This window comes from Aquarana catesbeiana, linkage group LG03 (assembly GCF_042186555.1).
Source record: "Aquarana catesbeiana isolate 2022-GZ linkage group LG03, ASM4218655v1, whole genome shotgun sequence".
Lineage (NCBI taxonomy): Eukaryota > Metazoa > Chordata > Amphibia > Anura > Ranidae > Aquarana > Aquarana catesbeiana.
Window position 1 is genome coordinate 470,317,679 of NC_133326.1, and position 20,498 is coordinate 470,338,176.

General features: G+C 42.5%; 1 protein-coding gene across 5 annotated transcripts in view; it reads left to right on the top strand.

Annotated features, from left to right (window-relative positions):
- Positions 1-2,375: 2,375 nt before the first annotated feature.
- The window catches only part of LOC141132481 (protocadherin-10-like), a 127,444-nt gene continuing 109,321 nt past the window's right edge, over positions 2,376-20,498 (top strand). The window contains exon 1 of one of the 5 annotated variants that reach the window (XR_012242911.1): positions 2,376-5,245. Coding sequence is in view for 4 of the 5 variants with exons in the window: in XM_073620885.1 (XP_073476986.1) it covers positions 2,762-5,245 (2,484 nt within the window). In the remaining variant the exon portion in view is untranslated. The remainder of the gene's footprint in view (positions 5,246-20,498) is intronic. The other 4 variants (XM_073620885.1, XM_073620882.1, XM_073620883.1 and 1 more) reach the window with 4 other exon arrangements.

A 20,498-nucleotide genomic window follows, 5' to 3' on the forward strand; every position in this document is an offset into this window, starting at 1 on the left:
CTCACTGTGCCATCAAAGGCTGCCACTGTGCCCATCAAACGCAGCCAATGTACCCATCAAACGCTGCCACTGTGCCCATCAAAAATAGCCACTGTGCCCATCAAACACAACCACTGTGCCATCAAATGCTACCACTGTGCCCATCGAATGCTGCCACTCTGCCCATCAAATGCTGCCACTCTGCCCATCAAATCCTGCCACTGTGCCCATCCAATGCTGCCACTGTGACCCCCCCACCTGCTCGCCTACTGCCCGGTACTTACCCTGTCTCGGTGGGGCAGCGGGTGACGGCGGTGAGCGGTGTCCTCCAAGTGGTGTCCTCCATTAGTCTCCTCCCGTCCTCTCTCATCAGGCGTCCAATCACAGCGCCTGTCATTTCAGCCAATCGGGTGATGGGTAACAGACACGAGCACCTGAGTGGCGGAGAGGCGGTTCAGTGTTAGGACGTCGAATATTCATTCACTGTTCTAACACACCTGGGTGAAGGCGTTCACAGGTCACCTTTTTTGACGCATATTAGAGCCTATGGCTCTAATCATGTGCTTCAAAAACACCCCCCGCCACTGTAATTCAGGCGCCCGATGCCTGAAAAGGGGCCGGGCACCTGAATAGGGGGTGGCAGCGGCAGCCATGGATAGATTCATGCAATGCATGAATCTATCTATTGGTCATAGAGGGGGTGGCTGGAGAGAGGGGGCGGCGCCCGTGCGCCCTTATGGATGCACCACCACTGGTTAGAAGCTGATTGGTTACTATGCACAGCTGCACCAGATTCTGTGTGCTCCAGTTTTAGTAAATCTCCCCCATAGTGGTACTCCATTCATGTCTCTGCCCAGCAATGTGGTGCATTGTGCTGCTGTGCATTAACATGTGGTGCTATCCAACGCGCTGCACATCCCATCAACATTGTGGTGTGAATGGGGCACATAGAAAACACTTGTTTTTTTAATGTGTATTGGAAGTGACCTGCACTTATCCATTGTGTTAAAACATAATGGGGGGTTATTTACTAAAGGCAAATTCACTTTGCACTGCAAATGCACTTGGCAGTGAAGTCGCTGTAGATCCGAGGGGGACATGCAAGAAAAATAAAAAACAGCATTTTAGCTTGCATATGATTGGATGATAAAATCAGCAGACCTTCCCCTCATTTCAGATCTACCCCTTAGATTTAGAGTGACTGTGCTTCCAAGGGCACTTGCAGTGCAAAGTGGATTTGCCTTTCGTAAATAACCCCCACTGTCACCACACATACTCTGAGGGAGCCCTAAGGCTACGTTCACAGTAATATGCAGCGGAGGACTAGTGACGGAGCCAGCTACGGCATGTTGCTGTTCAATACACCTTTCAGTGCATCACATTGCTTATTGTTTTTTTTCTTCTAACTTTATTTGAAGCATCACGTCATCCATGTCATTGCACAGCAGCGCAGTGCATTGTGCTCCTGTGCCATGATATACCATGCCATTCAGTTTAAAAAGAAAAAAAAAAAGGAATTCATATGCTAAATAAAGGAATGCCTATATTAAATACTATTTTTACAGGTATCAACCCCATACAGTTATCAGAAGACATTTTTGGCTATAGTGGGGTTGATTTACAAAAACAGATGCACACAGAATCTGGTGCAGCTGTGCATAGTAACCAATCCGATTCTAGGTTTTGTTGTCAAAGCTTAATTGAACGTGCTAAAGTTGAGCTGGCCATAAATTATACAATTTTCTTATTACATTTAGATTTACCTTCAACTATGTAGTGCAAGGGCCCGTCTGATTGCATACAAATTGAGGTTGGGTTCACATTATTGCGATTTGGATGCGGATTTCCGGCATCCAATTCACATGTCAAGAGATGTGAGGAGATTGTGACCGGCTCCCAATGGAGCCGGTTTACACATCTCCGGAGCGGCTCCGGAGCGAATTGCACAGGAGTCCTCTCTGTTTCAGGTCCGAATTCAGCCAAACATTCTGACCTGAAACAGTGAACAGGGATGCACTGGACCCCTGCTGTGAGCCGCTCAGAGTGTGAACCCAGCCTGAAAGTGTTTAGGTTTGCCCTCATATTATATGGTTTTGGTAAATCTTTAGAGAAGTTGTACAAGAAAATGGTATAATGTATGGCCAGCCTTAAAAGCTGATTGGTTACTATGCTCAGCTGCACCAAGTTCTGTGTGCACCAGTTTTACCAACCCCCCTTGTTCCTATATTATGTCGCCAAAATAATTGACTACAATAATGAGGTTGATGGATGGCATTTGAGGTGTAGCAAGAACAGGCAGTGATGTTAGGGTTAAGTCTGTGCGATCCGATACCTGAGCCCATCAGCAATAGGCAATAGCTGTCAAGCAGCAGACAGAAGAAGGGACGTCTACAGAAATGTGTTCATGCCTCCTTTGATATAGCCTCGATCCCTGGAAGCTCCAAGGGTTAATGAACAGCTGTAAAGCTCAGCTCTTAGTTGTCTCTGTCCACCAATACAGAAGCTGAGATGTGAATTTGGCTCCCTCCCTCCCCTTGTAAAATGAAAATAGTTGGGGAGGGGTGAGACTGGGGGAGAAGGGGGGGGATTGTTGAAAGTCTACTGAAGAAAGCCAAGTCCATGTAGCACGATCCTCACATTGAGCAAAGAGGCTCCGATTTTCTGCTATCAGATTGGATTAAGAGATCTTGGCTGGAGCCGGCTTCCCCAGCGAGAGGGGAGGAAGGATTTGTTGGCGGAGGATTTGTTGGGTTTCATTAGGTCTGACCAGTGTTGAGTGAAGATGTGCCGGAGGATGAAGCTGAGGTCTGGCCAGGTCTACCTGGCTCTTCTAACCTGCTGCTTGGTTCCAGCTTCCAGCCAGATCAGGTACACCGTCCCAGAGGAGCTGGAGCACGGGGCTTTCGTTGGGAACATCGCAGAGGACCTGGGCTTAGACATCTCCAAGTTGTCATCTCGCCGCTTCAGGATCGTCTCTGGAAGCAACAAGCAACACCTGGAGGTCAACCTGGAGAACGGGATTCTGTTCGTCAATGAGAAGATAGACCGGGAAGAAGTTTGCGAGTTCCAGCCGGTGTGTTCCTTACACTTGCAGGTGGTGATGGAGAACCCTTTGGAGCTGTACAGGGTGGAGGTGGAGATTTTGGATATCAATGATAACGCGCCCAGCTTTCCCTGGCATGACTACGTGCTGGAAGTGACCGAGTCGGCGGCTCCAGGTGCCCGCTTCCCCCTGGAGAGTGCCCAGGACCCCGATGTGGGCACCAACTCCCTGCGCAACTACAAGCTCAGCCCCAACGGCTTCTTCTCCCTGGAAGTCCAGAGCCGGAGCGACGGCAGCAAATTCGCCGAGCTGGTTCTGGAGAGACCCTTGGACAGGGAGCAGCAGAAGACCCATAGGGTGTTACTGACTGCCATGGATGGAGGGGTCCCTGAGCGATCTGGCACAGCCATGGTTATCATCAGCGTGCTGGATGCCAATGATAACGTGCCCACCTTTGACCAGACCTTCTACAGGGTGAGCCTCCAAGAGAACGTTCCTAGGGGCACCTTGGTCCTCAAGCTGAACGCCACCGATCTGGACGAGGGCATCAACGGGGAGATTGAGTACTCGTTCAGTGGCCATGCTCCTCAGAAGGTGAGGGACCTGTTCATGGTGGAGCCCCGTTCCGGGAACGTTCGGGTTAAAGGGGTTCTGGACTACGAGAAGTCCAACCTGTACGAGCTGTACGTCCAAGCCAAAGACCGGGGACCGTCAGCTGTGGCTGTGCACTGCCGAGTGCTGGTCAACCTGCTGGACGTCAACGACAACGCCCCGGAGGTCATCCTCACCTCGGTGTCCACACCGGTCATGGAAGACGCTCCTCCAGGGACTGTGATCGCGGTCATCAGCGTGATGGATCGCGACTCGGGGGACAACGGGGACGTCAACTGCGACATCCCAAAAAACGTCCCCTTCCAGCTGCACTCTTCCTATAAGAACTATTACACCTTGGTGACCACCGAGATCCTAGACAGGGAGGCCGTGTCCGAGTACAACATCACCATCAGCGCCAGGGACTTCGGCTCCCCACCGCTCATGACCAAAAAGATCATCACCGTCCAGGTGACCGACATCAATGACAACGTCCCCGCTTTCCTCCAACCTTCCTATACAGTGTATGTGATGGAGAACAACCCGCCGGGGGCTTCCATCTGTTCGGTGACTGCTGTGGACCCTGATGCCAATCAAAACTCTTACCTGTCCTATTCCATCATGGAGGGTCAGATCCAGGGGATGCCAGTCTCTACATATGTCTCCATTAACTCGGACAGTGGCAACATCTATGCCCTGCGCTCCTTTGACTATGAGCAGATCAGGAACTTTCAGATCAGGGTGCAGGCGCAGGATGCTGGCTTCCCCCCTCTTAGCAGCAATGTCACTGTCAATGTCTTTATATTGGACCAAAATGACAATGTCCCCGTTATTGTGTCCCCTTTACCAAAGAATGGCTCTGTAGCTACCGATGTCATCCCTAGGTCTGCCGATCCAGGCTACCTGGTGGGCAAGGTGTCAGCCATGGATGCTGATTCTGGGCAAAACTCACGTCTTTCCTATCAGATCCTCCAGGCTACAGACGCTACATTATTCAGCATTGCCTTATACACCGGGGAGCTCAGGACTATACGCTCTTTGGGGGATAAGGATGCCACCAAGCACCGACTTCTCATCCAAGTCAGAGACAATGGCCAGCCTCCTTTATCCACCTCTGTCTCCATAGTCCTCACTGTGGTAGACAGCATCCCTGAGACCCCTTCAGAACTCAACGATCTCCCTTTAAATTCAGACCCTTCTTCTACCTCTTCCCTAACCCTCTACTTAATAGTCTCCCTCGGATCGGTGTCCTTTACCTTCCTGGTGGCTATAATTGTCCTCACAGTCATTAAATGTCACAAAGACAGATTGTCTCTGCAGGATTACAAGTGTTCCCTGCCTACCTGTTGCTGCCTAAGGTCTGGAGCGTCAGGAGATGTTTTCAAGAACTCCAACATCAACTTGCAGATCTCCTCTGGTAATAAAGTCCAGACCAACTGCATGGAGTCTTCAGGGAGTGGATCCCAAAACTACTGTTATAAGGTCTGCCTGACCCCAGAATCGGCCAAAAGCGATTTTATGTTTTTAAAGCCTTATAACTCTACCACCCAGAACAATGAGAAGATCCCAGAAAAGACAGTCCAGGGGAAAGGAGGACAGAATCCCCCTGCTGTGAACAATACAGTCAATGAGGTAAATTTTGATGGGTTTAGTTGGAAAGGGTGGCCATGGAGCCAGTGCTGGGACAAGGTCATCCAGCACCCAGGGTAAAGATGCCAAACTGCGCCCCCTCTTCCCTTAGGGCATGAGTGCTCAACCTGTGGCCCTCCAGCTATTGCAGAACTACAAGTCCCATGAGGCATTGCAAGGCTGATGGGTACAAGCATGACTCCCAAAGGTAGGCATGATGGGACTTGCAGTTTCGCAACAGCTGATGGGCCACAGGTTGAGCACCTATGCCTTAGGGTTAGCAGTCATGCCACTGTCACTACTCCTGTCAGCCTTTTAACATAAGCAACTGGCACAGGGTGCCCCATCCTTGCAATAAACCATTGCATCCAGGGCAGCTTCCCCTCCTGCCCACCACTTGTCCCAGCCCTGCATGGAGCCACGGAGGCATGGTCAACAGCGGAGACCTGATTTACACCTGAGTGTTTTGTAGCTTGAAGTTCCACAACCCAACGACCAAAATCTGCTAATTATAATAAATTGTGCCTGTTTATACATGAGCACTCAGGCGCCTGTAACTGGACACCTGAGGGTCCATGCACACTGGCTAAAAAAAAAGCTGCACCTAGAGGACTTTTAACTGTAGAAGCAGCTAATGTTATCCTATGTGTCCATGCACATTAGGTTGTTTGGAGGCATATTTTAAGCTCAGCGTTTAGAGGGAGAAAAAAAAAAACCCTTTGCTTTGCATTTTTGAGAGCGATTTTCTGGTAGAAAAAAAAAATGCTAAACATTCTTAAACATACCTATACCTTAGTACAAAAAATGCTCAAAATTTTCTGCCAAGAACACTGGTGTGCATGGACCCTATAGCTCAAAAAGGTACATAAGCTACTTTTGAAGCAGAATGGGGCATTTATAGAGCATCAGCCTATGGAGTAGGAGAGCCTTGGATGCAGATCCATGTGCATGCAAAGGGTTAATGGTAGGCTGGCTATTACAAGTCTGATTATACCAGCCTATATAAAGAGTTGGAGGATGATCCCTGACTCCCCCTCATAGATTCACACTTGAGCGTCCGTGTTTTTGGTGCGTTATTTTACGAATGTACACACGTTTTGCAGTTTTTTTTGTTTTAGCCAATATCATATTTTGCCTCTCTTTCTCCTGCATTACTAGGTGAAATAGAAACAAGAAATTCTGAGAAAATGCACATTATATGTATTTTTCATTAGCAAATCGATCACCGGCATACCCATAGTATCAAACCTCTTTTATTTGCCTTCATAAAGGCAAGTGATGTTTCGGAACCTCAGGGGACCCCTGTTTCTGGGGTCTCTTGAGGCCCCGAAACGTTGCTTAAGTCTGAAGATGCCTGAAATAAGCGCTAATGCATAAAATAATGCTCCAAAAACGCTTGAAGAAGCTCAAGTGTGAACCTAGAAGGGGTCATTTATCCACCCACAGGGCCCATCCTCCAGCTATTGAGGCTGGGATGACAAGACCTGTACCAGCTAGTCTACCATTAACCCATTGCTATTCTGATGCAGAGTAGAGACTCACTTCATGTGTGCCAATGATCATTTTGCTTATGGACTTTGTTGCTGGCGCAAGCCATCAGTTAACTGCAGCACCCATGATCCATTGGCTGTAAGCAGTGCGCTGGAGAATATTTACATTTTTTTAAGGCATGCTTTTCAAGTGCTCTCATTTGACATCTATAGGGATCAAAAATGTGCGACTTTGCCCCAAAGCAGCTCATGTACTTTTTTTAAGCCTGAAGTGACAAGCATCAAGGGACACAACGCTCATGTGTGAATGGGCACCATTGAACATAATGGGAATCTTGATGTTGAGCGTTTAAGGGCTTCAAAAAATGCGCTGCACATTGTTCAGGTGTGAACCTAAGAACATAATGCTGGCTACTTTTCAAGTTGATACAACACTTAAAATACATTAAACAGTTTCAGACAATGTAGGCTGGAATCGTTTTCATTTGATCATCAGGAGTCAGAATCCTTGTGAGAAGGAAGGGGTAAGTGCATTGAGCATCCTGCTCATGTATTCCTCATAAGCATCCAAGGACATTTAGCTTTATGGAATATCTTCTCCGTGTCCCCGGCTTCAATCCTGTGTATGTAATTTATGTCTTACAATTATTCTGTTCTAACTCCAAGGGCGTCCTTCAGGATGGACCGAATGGATCTTTTTCGATGGCTATGTTGTCATTGCCTATACGTGTGACACATGAAATCAGTGTCTGAGAGCTGTGAATCACTGATCAGTGTGCCCATAAATCCTGCTCCCCCTCCTGCTAGCTCCAACAACACTGTATTATCTCTCTTAGCTGGAATTTCAGCAGGCTGGGGGGAGACACAAGAGCCCCATTACTATGCAGAGCGCCAGAGCTGGGCCACATATGTCTTTCTTTATACAGACACTCTCTAGATTAACAAAGCACCAGTGTGTGGCTGCTGGGGTGAATCAATGGATTGCAATATGTATTAGGGAGCTGAGAGCTCTGCTGGCCTATTGTGCTCCAAGGTTACAGTGGCACACTTGGGGCTATACTAGAAAAGAGATCTGTGTCTAGGCACAGGTGGCATACATTTACCTTCTACTGGATAAGTCTAATATCAGTGCTATGCATCATCTGTTTATCATCTGTCATCTTTCTATCTATAGCTCCAACATACACTGTAGCATTGTGCAGTGAAGATGTTTTTGGGGCTTTAACATAGGTGGCAAGCATATGCCTGGCAGGTGTGTCATCTATATCATTCTGTACATATCTAATAATAATGCTATGCATTGTATCTATCTATCTATCTATCTATCTATCTATCTATCTATCTATCTATCTATCTATCTATTTATGGCTCCAACATACTGTACACTGTAGTAATGTGCAAAGTGAATATGTTTAGGGGCTTTAACATAGGTACATGCATATACACCTGGTGGGTATGTCATCCATATGCTACTGTGCATATCTAATCATCATGTTCTATCTATCTATCTATCTATCTATCTATCTATCTATCTATCTATCTATCTATCTATCTTCTGTTTATATTTCCATCCATAGCTCTAACACACAGTGTAGCACTGTGCAAAGTGAGGAGGTATAGGAGCTATAACATAAGTACAGGTGGTATACATGTGCCTGGTACATCATCTGTACATTGCTATATATATCCAACATCCATGCTAGGAATCTATCTATATCTCTAACGTACAGTGTAGCAGCTCTAACATACAAAATCTATCTATCTATTCATATTGACATCTATAGCTCCAACATACAGTGTAGCAAAGTGAGGATGTAAAGGAGCAATAACATACTGTAGGTACAGGTGCTGCACATCTTTCCATTTACAGCTCTAACACACACTGTAGCACTGTGCAAAGTGAGGAGGTATAGGAGCTATAACATAAGTACAGGTGATATACATACACCTGGTATGTCATCTGTATATTGCTATATATATCCAACATTCTATCTATCTATCTATCTATCTATCTATCTATCTATCTATCTATCTATCTATCGCTGGTCATACATTATACAATTTTCTTATTCAATTTCCTTTAGGTTTACCTTCAATTATGTAGTGCAAGGGCCTGTCTGGTTGCATACAAATTGAAAGTGTTTACGTCTGACCTCATATTATATGGTTTTGGTAAATCTAAAAGAAAATTGTACATGAAAACTGCTACGCTGTGGCTGGCCATACATTATACAATGTGCAAAGTGAGGATGTATAGGAGTAATAACATAGGTACAGGTGGTGTACATACATCTGGTATATTATCTATCTATCCTTAGTTCCATCTATATCTCCAACATACAGTGTAGTAACTATCTATTTATAGCTCCAACCTATACTGTTGCATTGTACAGAGTGAGGATGTATAATATATATCAGTAATGTATAAATCCAATGTAACCCTAGATTGGCCATGCTTAGTGCTGGGTCATGTGACATGCAGACATACATAGGTATATATGTGTCTCTTGTGGTTTCTAGGTGTCACGATTGAACATGGAGAGTGGCCCAGACTGTCTGTTCCTATCTGTCACATAGCAGTCCAGTGACACTGAACCTGTGGCTCAGGAGAGTATCTCCCAACTCCCCGGGGCTCCTATTAGCACCAGAATACATCATTAAACTCTGACAGGTGTGACAACAATGAATCCAGCTGGAAGTAACATTTAATGATATCTGGGAAGAAGGCATAAGGTTGGGGAAGAAGAAATAGACTCCTCATCACACAGTGCCAGGGTTCGGGGATCACCGCTCTTCCAGGTGTTGTAGATTTAGAAAGGACGCCTTTGATTTCCCGCTTATTATCTTATTTATTACGATCCGCTTGGCGTCTGTTAAATGCTGCATATCAAACACAAAGGCAAGCACGAGATAAAAGAGCGGTCATTCATTCAGATGGCCACCAGATGGCGCAAGATCCCAAGGAAACACCCTAGCTGCAATTAGATAGAAAGGATAGCCTAAGCTGTTGTATAATTCTTAACAAAGTATCAGTATTGTTTATAATTACCTTTTTACTCACATATGTTTTATTACAGAAGACCCATAAAAAGTTAGTAATGACATCACCCAATATGGGGAAAAGATATTGCAATAATGTTGAAATATGCGGCCAGCCAAAACTGACATTTAAATTGAGGGCATGTGCTGAAGAGGTAAAATATCTCATTGTTTCTTATGTCTCTAGAACACAGGACCCCCAATACTGCAGTTTTCATAAAATCATTCTATACTGCTTTGAACATTTTAAATTCATAGTTTTGGGAATGCAATTTTAGGAATGAGAACATACCTGTGGTAGCAGAAAAAGTGAGAGATTTAGGGTGACCATACACTATTCAATCTGATTGTATAATCTTCTTACTTACTGTATGCATTTTTAGTGCGTTTTGCATTTTGCAGATTTGCATGGCAGTCCATTTAACATGGTTTCCTATGGAATACGTTCTGTAGTGCAAATCTGCAAAATGCAAAACGCACTAAAAATGCATAAGTGTGAATCAAGCCTTAAGCCTTAAGGTTTTTCACCTTAATGCATTCTAATCATTAAGGTGAAAAACCTGTGCTGCAGCTCCCACCCAGACCCTCCCTTTTCTTACCTGAGCCCGATCCGATCCAGCGATATGCACGAGTTCTAGCCACTGTCTCTCTCCTCATTGGGCAGATTGATAGGAGCAGTGGCGGCTGGTGTTTTTCTTTGGGGGGGGGCAAACAACCACCTTCCCCCCCTCTTCCCCGCCCTGCTGTTTGCCGGTCGGTCTGGCACTTACCTCATATAGGCGGTAGGTGGGCAGCGGATCTGTGTCCTCTCCTCCATGGCAGCTTCCAGATTGGCCGGGAGGAGGATCAGTGTTTCAATAGCGAAATATTTATTTGCTGTTGTAACATACCTGGGTGGGTTTGGGGTGCAATGATTTGCACCCCGAGCCCACCCTATTTTGAAGCCTATTAGAGCCTCTGGCTCTAATCAGTGCTTCAAAAAAACACCCACCCCGCATTGGATTCCATGCACCCGCCGTCCTGAAAGGGGCCGGATACATGGATGGGAGAGGCAGTGCCTGTGCATCCTTAATGGATGGGCCGCCCCTGAGCAGGAGCCATTGGCTCCCACTGCTGTCAACCAAATCCTGTGACATGGGGGCGGGGCGAGTCACGCTGTCTGTCAATGGACGCATAGGTGCCCCCATGGAAAGTGGCTTTCCATGGAGGCACCCGATGAAGAGGAGGAGCCTGGAATTCTGGCGGGGTACCCCAGAAGAAGAGGATCGGGGCTACTCTGTGCAAAACTATTACACAGAGTAGGTAAGTATAGGCATGTTTGTTATTTTTATTTAAAAAAAAAAAAAAAAGAAGGTTTACAAACACTTTAACTATGTAGTGCATATGCAACAGTGCCTGAATGAACACACATTGATTGGATAGATTAGGAAGGTCCTCACATTGCATAGTTTTGGTATATCCAAAGTTGTAGTGTGTATGGTGACCCTTATGCCCTGTACACACGGTCGGACATTGATCGGACATGGATTTATTCCGACTGAGGTTGGCTCAAACTTGTCTTGCATACACACGGTGGCACAAAGTTATCGGAAAATCCGATCGTTTTGAACGCGGTGACGTAAAACACGTACGTTGGGACTATAAATGGGGCAGTAGCCAATAGCTTTCGTCTCTTAATTTATTCTGAGCATGCGTGGCACTTTGTGCGTTGGATTTGTGTACACACGATCGGAATTTAACCAATCGGATTTTGTTGTCAGAAAATTTTATAGCCTGCATTCAAACTTTGTGTGTCGGAAATTCTGACGAAAAAAGTCAGATGGAGCCCACACACGATCTGACTGTGTGTACAGGGCATAAGAGGGAGACAGCCAAAGCTATGGCACAAAAATCCTATTAATGGAGTTTCCAAGAAACATAAAAAAAAGACAAGCCACTTAGCTAACCACACTTTACATAGAAATAAAAAATAATTGTTGGGATGTCTGATCCTTTAAATATAAGCTTTGGGTTTGTAAAATAATATTTGTGTGTATGTGTAAATACTGAAAAAAATATATACAATGTGTATGCATGTATATATATATATATATATATATATATATATATATAGTATATATTATTATATATTATTCTGCTTCACAGCCTTTGTCAGGCATAGTCAAAGCAAAGTCAATGTGTAGTCTAAGCTTCTAATCAGATGCCAGATTTGTGTCCCCAGAACAGTAAAATGTTGTTTCTCATTGGTTTTCATAGAATGCAGGTCTTTGTTTTGAATAATACAGTGATTGTGCATGCATGTGTGTGTCTGCTCAGCAGTAATAAGTTGTCACCACAGGCTAAGGTTTGAACCTGGGTGAGACAGCAATAAAAGATTTTGGTTATATCTCCTGGCTGGTAATGAGCTCCTGGGCAACGTCTTTGTTTTTTAATGATGTATTAGCATTGTTCAACCTTACATATGCACCTTTTCCAGCAAGGCTCCTATTAGCATTTTTCTATTGATTCACTTTCATAAAGGCCTCTTTTTAAGAATGGAGTTTAATTATGACATCAAAATGCAAAATACTAACACACACACACACACACACACACACACATACACGGTAAACATTTAGTATGAAGCATTGCCTTCTCTATTATGTCCTGCTCTACCATATAACACCTGCTAGTATGTATACTGGCCTCTGGTTTCAGCACCATGGACAGCTCCAATATTAGTTGGACACACTTCTCTTTAACAAGCCAGCAGCTAACATCACCTGCTCTGACACATTGCTCTAATTGCTCACAGTATCTTTCTACAATGAATGTGTTTTTCCTTATCCCTAGGTTTCTGCTTTCCATCACAGAGTCTTTCATTGTGACTCTATTATAATTTAAACTGTGCAATGTGTCATATCACTCTATCGTTTAGTTTTAACTGGTCAAATGTAGCTCCATTCATAAAAAAACCCCTGACCTGTGATTGGTTGCCATGGGAAACTGCGCCTTGCTGCTGTTTATGTAGTGTGTGTGTGTGTATATATATTCTATCTAGGCAACATCAAGCTAATTAAAGAACTATGACATAAGTTGTACACCTGCACAGATGGCATCCATTTAGATATGAAAAGAAACCATTCATCCCCAGCGTACATGGGGTGTCTTCACTACCTAGATATTTGAATTCTCTGCTGAAGGAGGTGTTGATGATGAACAATATAGGTGAGTGTACACATGGATTGGGTGTCTTTCTTACTAGAAGTGGCAACTCCAGATGTAATTAATAGGACTCATCAGTGGATTAATTAATGCAGGAAATTAATCTGACTGCCACTGAGGGGGTCAAGAAGTAATTTCTTTCCTTATCTAATTTGCCAGCTGGCTTAATGAAGTTTTAAAAAGAAATAAATATATACGCTGCGCTTTCAAATATACTCTTCACATTATATATATGTGTTAACCAAAGTGCAAATATGCGTGTGAATCACACACTGTGATACATCCAGTAACTAGTGACTGTAAAAAGTGACAATAGTGCAACAAATAGTTATAAAAAAATGAACATATAAATGAAAATAAATAATCACACTAGTAAAAAGTGCTATAATGTGCATCCATATGGTTGGTTGTATCAAAATTATTGTTCATAAAATCATATAGTGTTAATAAAAATATATAGTGGACTCAATCCACTAAAACATATAGATGAATAAAAAGTGCTTCTATGTGCATATGTGTCATCCAATTATTTCAATTCAAAAGTGCTTTTAAAGTCCATGCGATTTGGAAACTGCTGTGTAAATAATCCAAAACAAGTCTCAGTGACCCATGCTATTTGGAAACTGCCGTGTAGATAGCCCAAAGCAAGCCACAGTGATCACACTCAGGTGCTCCCCCCTAGGTATTAAACGCTCACCTCTGACTTTGCACTTAAGCTTAGTCAATACACACCTGTGAACCACCTCTGGAGCTCTGCAGTTTTAACCAGACTCCTGAACCCGTCAGCACTATACCTCGTTTAAGTGAAAAAAGGACTGGATGGTGTAATAACGTTTTAACAGTTTATTAATCACATAAAACCCCCCTATGGGGTACTCACATATTATAGGCACGTCAGTGCGCCACTCTGCATCAGGCAAACAGCAAACAGCATGTAAACATACCGAATTGATGTTGGGATGTATGGGGTTCTTTCCTGACAGGTCACCTGCTGAACGTCTGTCCTGTCCCCTCCCCAACGAGTATCGATACAGGGAACTTCTGTATCTACTTCAGGGGGAAAATATAGTAAATGGACAGCTAGCCTGTCAGTTAATATAGGACGTCCGCGGCCATTTTGTTGTAGCCCGCGGACACTATAGTGATAGAACCTATGTGTTTAATGACAATGTTATATGGAGATTCACTGCTTGGATACATCTATCAATGATAGCAGCTTTCCAAATCCTCCATATTGTCAGCACCCCATGGCTTAATGAAGTTTGATTTTACCTTATTTTCTGATCAGCTGTATTAAAATAATAATACCATTTTCACAGGCTGACGCTAAGGGACCTGGGCAATTAGTTAAGCCTGATTTACTATGCTATTGTGTTACATTATTAAATATATTAATATTATTTTTATAACTGAATAGGTTTCCCAGACTAGCTGTGGAAATAATAAGGTTATGAGAAACTATGGTATATCAGTTATTTTTCTGATGTCCTACTTTTTAAATTAGTATTACAACTCCTTAGTTGCTAATTGGTACATGTAAAGTGGGAATGTGTCTGTGCTTCTGTATGTGCACCTTATAGATAGCCGCATGCTGATTTGATTAATTGGTGTTAAAGTAGTGCTTAACCTACAATGAAAATGTTGCTGTCAATAAAAAACTGCTAGCTATGCAACTGAGCTAAAGTTATAAGGTCCACTCAAGATACCTAAATCCATATTCCTTACATTTTATGCTGCTGAGTGCCATATATGTTTTCGTTGCATTGTAATACTCCATATTTCTTAAATCCAAGAATACAAATAAAGCTGAACACCAGGCAAACAGGTAAACAAACAGATAAAATACATATAAGGGAGATGTTTTCCTGCCAACAGATTTGTTTTTGTGTCTATCCTGAGTTTTATAAGGCTTTATCACACAGCATAGCCCCCCGTGTATGAATTGATTCTAAAAGGAAAAGCAGCACACTTCTAAACTCATCCCTTTATTACTATGCTTACTCCTCCAATCAGCATACCGCTTGCACTGCAGCACAACTGTTTGGCTCATTTGTGCTGTTTTTCACTCTCACAAGCTGTACAGAGAATTGCAAGTGTCTGATAGAAAGTCAAATTCAAATATTTAATGATATACTCATGAGTACATAGCTGCTTAAGTGTGTGTCTTTTAAATAATTTTATCAACTTTCTAATAGCTAATATCAAGGCTTCTGTGTGAGGTTGCAGCTTCTTCTTACATGACTCTCTACTGTACAGCGACCTTTTGGTGCTCATTATGTGTAGGCAAGGTTGCTGTGGGCCTGAAGCCAGTAATTGAAATCGGCTGCAATTTTAAAGTCAGAGAAATTTGGAAGGTGACAATACTGGCAGGCATAAAATATTTAGTTGTACAGAATCTGACTATCTGCTTGAGCCATTGAAGGAGTGGGGTGCATCACCTAAGACAGTTTCAACGTTGCGTTTTTATGTTACTCTTGCATTATTCCTTTCAAAAAATTCTTTGAATTGGAACGGAAACAAGTTTTGGAGCCTTTGTCAGTTTATGAGCTATCCAATGGCCCATCATGATCCTGGGACATTCACTGATGCCTTTTAAGTAATCCCCTCTAGTGATCAGTACTCACAACAATCAGGGTCGTCATTGATATCACTGTTTCCCAGTAGACATCTTGTCAAACAGCAGATTGATTTATTAAAGTGGGCAGGTTGGCAGAATGGTAAATGCCATGACCTACATAGATCTATTTCATATGACCTACATAAATCTATTTCCAAACCAAGATAGCATGAACAAAATGTAATATCTTTGATTTTGGAGCAGAATGTATATAGAGACCATTAAGTGCATGTCTATAGAATATAACTACTATTCTTTTTGAATGTTTGACTCATTCTATCACTTTCCGTTGGCACATAATGGAGTTAATGAAAGTATTGTGCTGCCTTTCTGTAATATGCATAATGCCAATACAATCTGAATACAAATAATGGGTACTAATGAACTTCCTCTAATTATTTAATCAGTCAAATCATTATCTGGATAACACTAGTTAACACATCTAGTTCATCTTGTATTTTTTTTCATTTGGGTTTATTTTTTACTGCATGCCATTGCTATTTTTGGCAGTTATTATAATTGTAAATGTACAAAGTTTCCCTGCCTTTGGAGATTCCAGAAATGCCTTGAGTTTCAATCAATATGAAACCTACTGATATTATTCTGTGCTGCCTTTCAACTAAAGTGTTAGAAAGCTGGAGAAGCTGCAAAGTTGAGTTCAAATGTTCCGTTTAATATGGACACATTTAAGCTGGCAGACAGATTTTTCCCTTGTGGTCAATTCCAAAGAAACAAGCAATGTGATAGAAAAAACGAACCAGTTTGGTACAGACTGACCATTTTCTATCTAAATTAAAAGTAAGGCTACAGTAGCATTTGTGGGCTAATAAATTCCAAGACATGTATGTAATTTTTTCACAACCTTGCCAATGCTAATAATATGTCAGGCAGATGGATTGTTAGCTGCATCCAATTAGGTCATTTTAGTGGCATTTGAAGGGAAAACCAGCCTGTTTTCTGACTCCGATGGACTGATTTATGAAAACCAAAGCAGGAGAGAAAGTAGAGCAACTGCCCATTTAAAGTAATAGGTTTTATTTTTACTACTTTAACCTGCATTGGGAAAAGTAAAAAAAGAATTTAATTGGTTGCAATTCACTAAAGCTCCCTTTGTCTTCTGAAGTTTTCATGAACTGTTCAAGAATCACTAAAAGAACATATATAACTACACTTTAGAGATTGCAAAGAGCTATAATTAAAACTGCCTTCACATGTTATGCAGTAGCGGTTAAATCTAATATATATACATACATATAATTATGTGTGTGTATATATATATATATATATATATATATATATATATATATATATAATTTGCGTATATACATTTCCTGTTCTAGGCATACTATGTATACACATTCCCTGTGCAAGGGTGACAATGCTCACTCAATGTACCTTCTCTGTACTGTACTGCGTTGTTACTCTAAAAAAAAAAAAAAATAAAAAAATAAAGGTGTGTTAGCATTACGGACCCCCCCCCCCCGCCTCATCCCCATAACTTTGGAGGGAGGTATTTCTTTTTTTTGGCACTTAACAAACAGATATAAGAATAATAATATTTAACAGACTAAAAGAAGGCAGATAAAAGAAGTTCATCATTAGGATTTATGCACATTTTAAAACAACTCTGTTGCATGAAAAAAAATGTAAACAAATTCCCTGCAAAAGATAACTTTTAACACCTCTCTGGCTGGTGGTCGCACTGCCAGGAGTGTTGGATGCCTGCATCATTCCTATGTGCTGTAGGTCCATCTGCCAGGCCCCTACCTCCCTATAGGACACAGTAGTGAAATAAAAGGGTTGGCAGGGGAAACCAAAGCACACAGCAGAGGACCGAGCATCCAATCTACCTGGAAGTCCTGAATGTTGAAAATTCTTCAGCTGCCAAATTTTATGAAGGTAGGGAGGTTCCGACTTGCCGACCATTGCAGAGGTGAGTATTAAAGTTAAGTTTAGACTTCTAAACTGATACCCCTTTGAAGCAATCTGCATTCATATCACTTTTCAGAGATGTTTGATGGGCAGCGAAGAGGCGATGCGATGCCTCCTCACTGCCTACTTAAACCCCATCATTGGTGCACCAACATTGCATGGCATGCGGTTGTGGTGTGTCTTCTGTGCTTTCCCATTTGCTTGAAAGGGTCACTTTTGGTGGCAGTACAGCCTGTGGGATGTGTCAGGAGCTGGAGTTTTTTGCTGAGGACAAAAACATTCCTGTCTGCTGCCTTTGCAGCTTAAAGGGGTGCGGGGGTGCTAAAATGCAGCTGTGTTTTTATGCCTGTGCAATGATGAGCTCATCTCCTTGTTACTTTGCTCACTCATATCAGCATGGCAGCATATTTGCCTGGCTTCTTATGCAATGTTTCCCCACTTCTCTGCACTCTGCTGTACAGGCTGGGCTACAGAAGTGTTAAAACCAATTCAAATTCAGACACCTATACTGCTTGAATTTAAATCTGCCTGAAGTTCAGCTTTTATAGAAAACATTTGAAAAAATACACAATAGGCCTATTCCACAAGGCTCTAACATATGTATATGTTATTTTCTATAACAATCACTATATCAGCCACGTAACTGTTATTTTCAGCTCTCATTGGCTGTCAATGCTGAAATAGCAGTTGTTCTGGCAAACAATGATTGTATTGCTTAGTGTTTTCAGCCCAATGATTCTTTTACCTGGACACTCTTTATAAAGGAAATGATTGTCCCAGGCAGGTTGCATTGTCCATAACAATGAGGTTTCTTCTGCAAGTGAAATAAGAGAAGCCAATCTGATTGGTAGCCATGGTCAGCACAGACTGCCTCAGACTATAACCTTCTTTCTACTAACTGACCAATAAAGATGACTTATATAAAAGTGGTTGTAAACCTCAGCCATGAAATTTGAACAAAGCATATTCCTCTATAGTGTGTACATGCCTCAATTAAGAGCATTAAGTGTCACTGTTGCCTGCTACTTTATTCCTCTGCTATCAGCATGAATCACTTCTGACAAGTGTTCCTGACACCAAGAGAAAAATGGTGACAGAAGAGGGACCTCCAGCAGATTGACAGCCTCAGCTCTGTTTCTGCATATTGTGTGGAGGGTGTCTTTTCCCTCCAGTCAGCTCTCAGAACTCACCGAGCTCTGCAGAGTGTAACTTCAGCTCTCCGCCCCCTTTTTTTCTGAACTCTCAAACAAGCTTCAAAATTCAGCACTTTGAACAGTTGTAGACAAGAGAAGACTGCAAATAGACATGTACAACTTATGTAGGATTTGTTTCATCTCTGTGATGAAGGCCAATCACTTTATTGTGCTGAAAAATGAGTCAGATCTAGCCTATGATTTTAGTAATTTCTCAGAAACTTCACGGGTTTTCTTCTAAAGGTGCTTTTGGTTTGCATGAAGAGAGCCTAGACTATGCTACATTTCACATTCCTAAGCCCACCACTGTTTTTTAAATAGTGCCTTCCTATATCTCTTTGAGTATATGTGAATAAGTTGTCTGAATGTAGGAATATCTCACTTCTGGGTCTTCCAAAGATTTAAAAAGTTGTCAGATGATCCAAATTTATGGTGCTCTAAAAAAAATATTGAAAGTGTAGTGGATGGAGTTTGCTTTTACTGCAGTTAACCTCAGTAAAGAACTGTGCAGGTGACAAGGGACATCTATGAAGACCTTAACATAAACCATTCTTTACTAGCATGAAGAGGTCTTCTTCACTAGATCTGACCACTGGGTGGGCGCATATGGCATTCTCTACTAAAGCAGGTGTTGATTGTCAGTAGGACAAGTGAATAGAAACTATTGTGTTTTTTTTTTTTTTGCTAGTTTTGAATAGAGCAGTTTAGAATCCCTGTTGGATGTAACTGCATTCAATAGATTTCCCCCTACTTCCTGTTCTCCCTAGAGATGAAAAAAGTTGGTGGGTAAGGTTGACCAGCAGTGTGAACCATACTGAGTGGTTAGCAACCCAGTACTAGGGTCCCCATTTAAAATCCTGGTCAGGGCACTATCTGCGGGGAGTTTGCAGGTTCTCTCTGTGCTTGCATTAGTTTCCTCTGGGTACCCCGGTTTCCTCCCACACTCCAAAGACAGGCTGATAATTAGCCACTGTCTAAATTGACTCTAATATGTTTATGTGAGATAGGGACTGTAGATTGTAAGTTGCGTGAGAGCAAGGACTGGTGTGAATTACAGTATGTAAAGCGCTGTGTAAATTCATGGCTCTATATAAATTATTGTAATAAATAAACACAGCAGCAAGATATTAGTATCTGTGTATCAGAGTTAGTAATCATTGTAACTGGTTGAATTGTCTGCTTTTTTTTTTTTTTCTAGCGTGGATATACTAAACATAATTTGGCAAGATATAATCTGCATCTCGTATAGTACATACACAGTGGTATAAAAAAAATAAAATGTATACATTCCACTTGTCTAGTAGCTTGGACAATATGGAGTTGGTTTACTAAAATCAGGTATGCTGTTTACTTTACAAGGGAAGTTGCACTGTGCAAGATATTTTTCCCAGAGCTTAGTGAATGTGGAAATTGCACATGTATTATGCAAAATCCAGAGCGGATATGCATTATTGTGCCACGGCACCATCTGCTGCCTCTGTCTCGCTATTGGCCAATTATAAATGATGGCCAATAGGAAGGCATATTCATGGGAGGGAGAGTGATGATGCAAGCTCAGGTTAGAAATTGTATCACAGACTGACCAGGGTTTCGGGGTTCCTGAAGCACATTAGAAGTAAACTGAAGATGCTTACAGAGGTCACAGGTACTCTTTAAATATCTAACTCTGGAGTACATACTGCCCCCAGCCTGAGCTTGCTCTGTGGAGTAACAACTAGCTGAGTTAGGAGGTAACTAGCGAGTTTTAGTACTTGGCTGACATTGGGATTTGTGTTCTGATA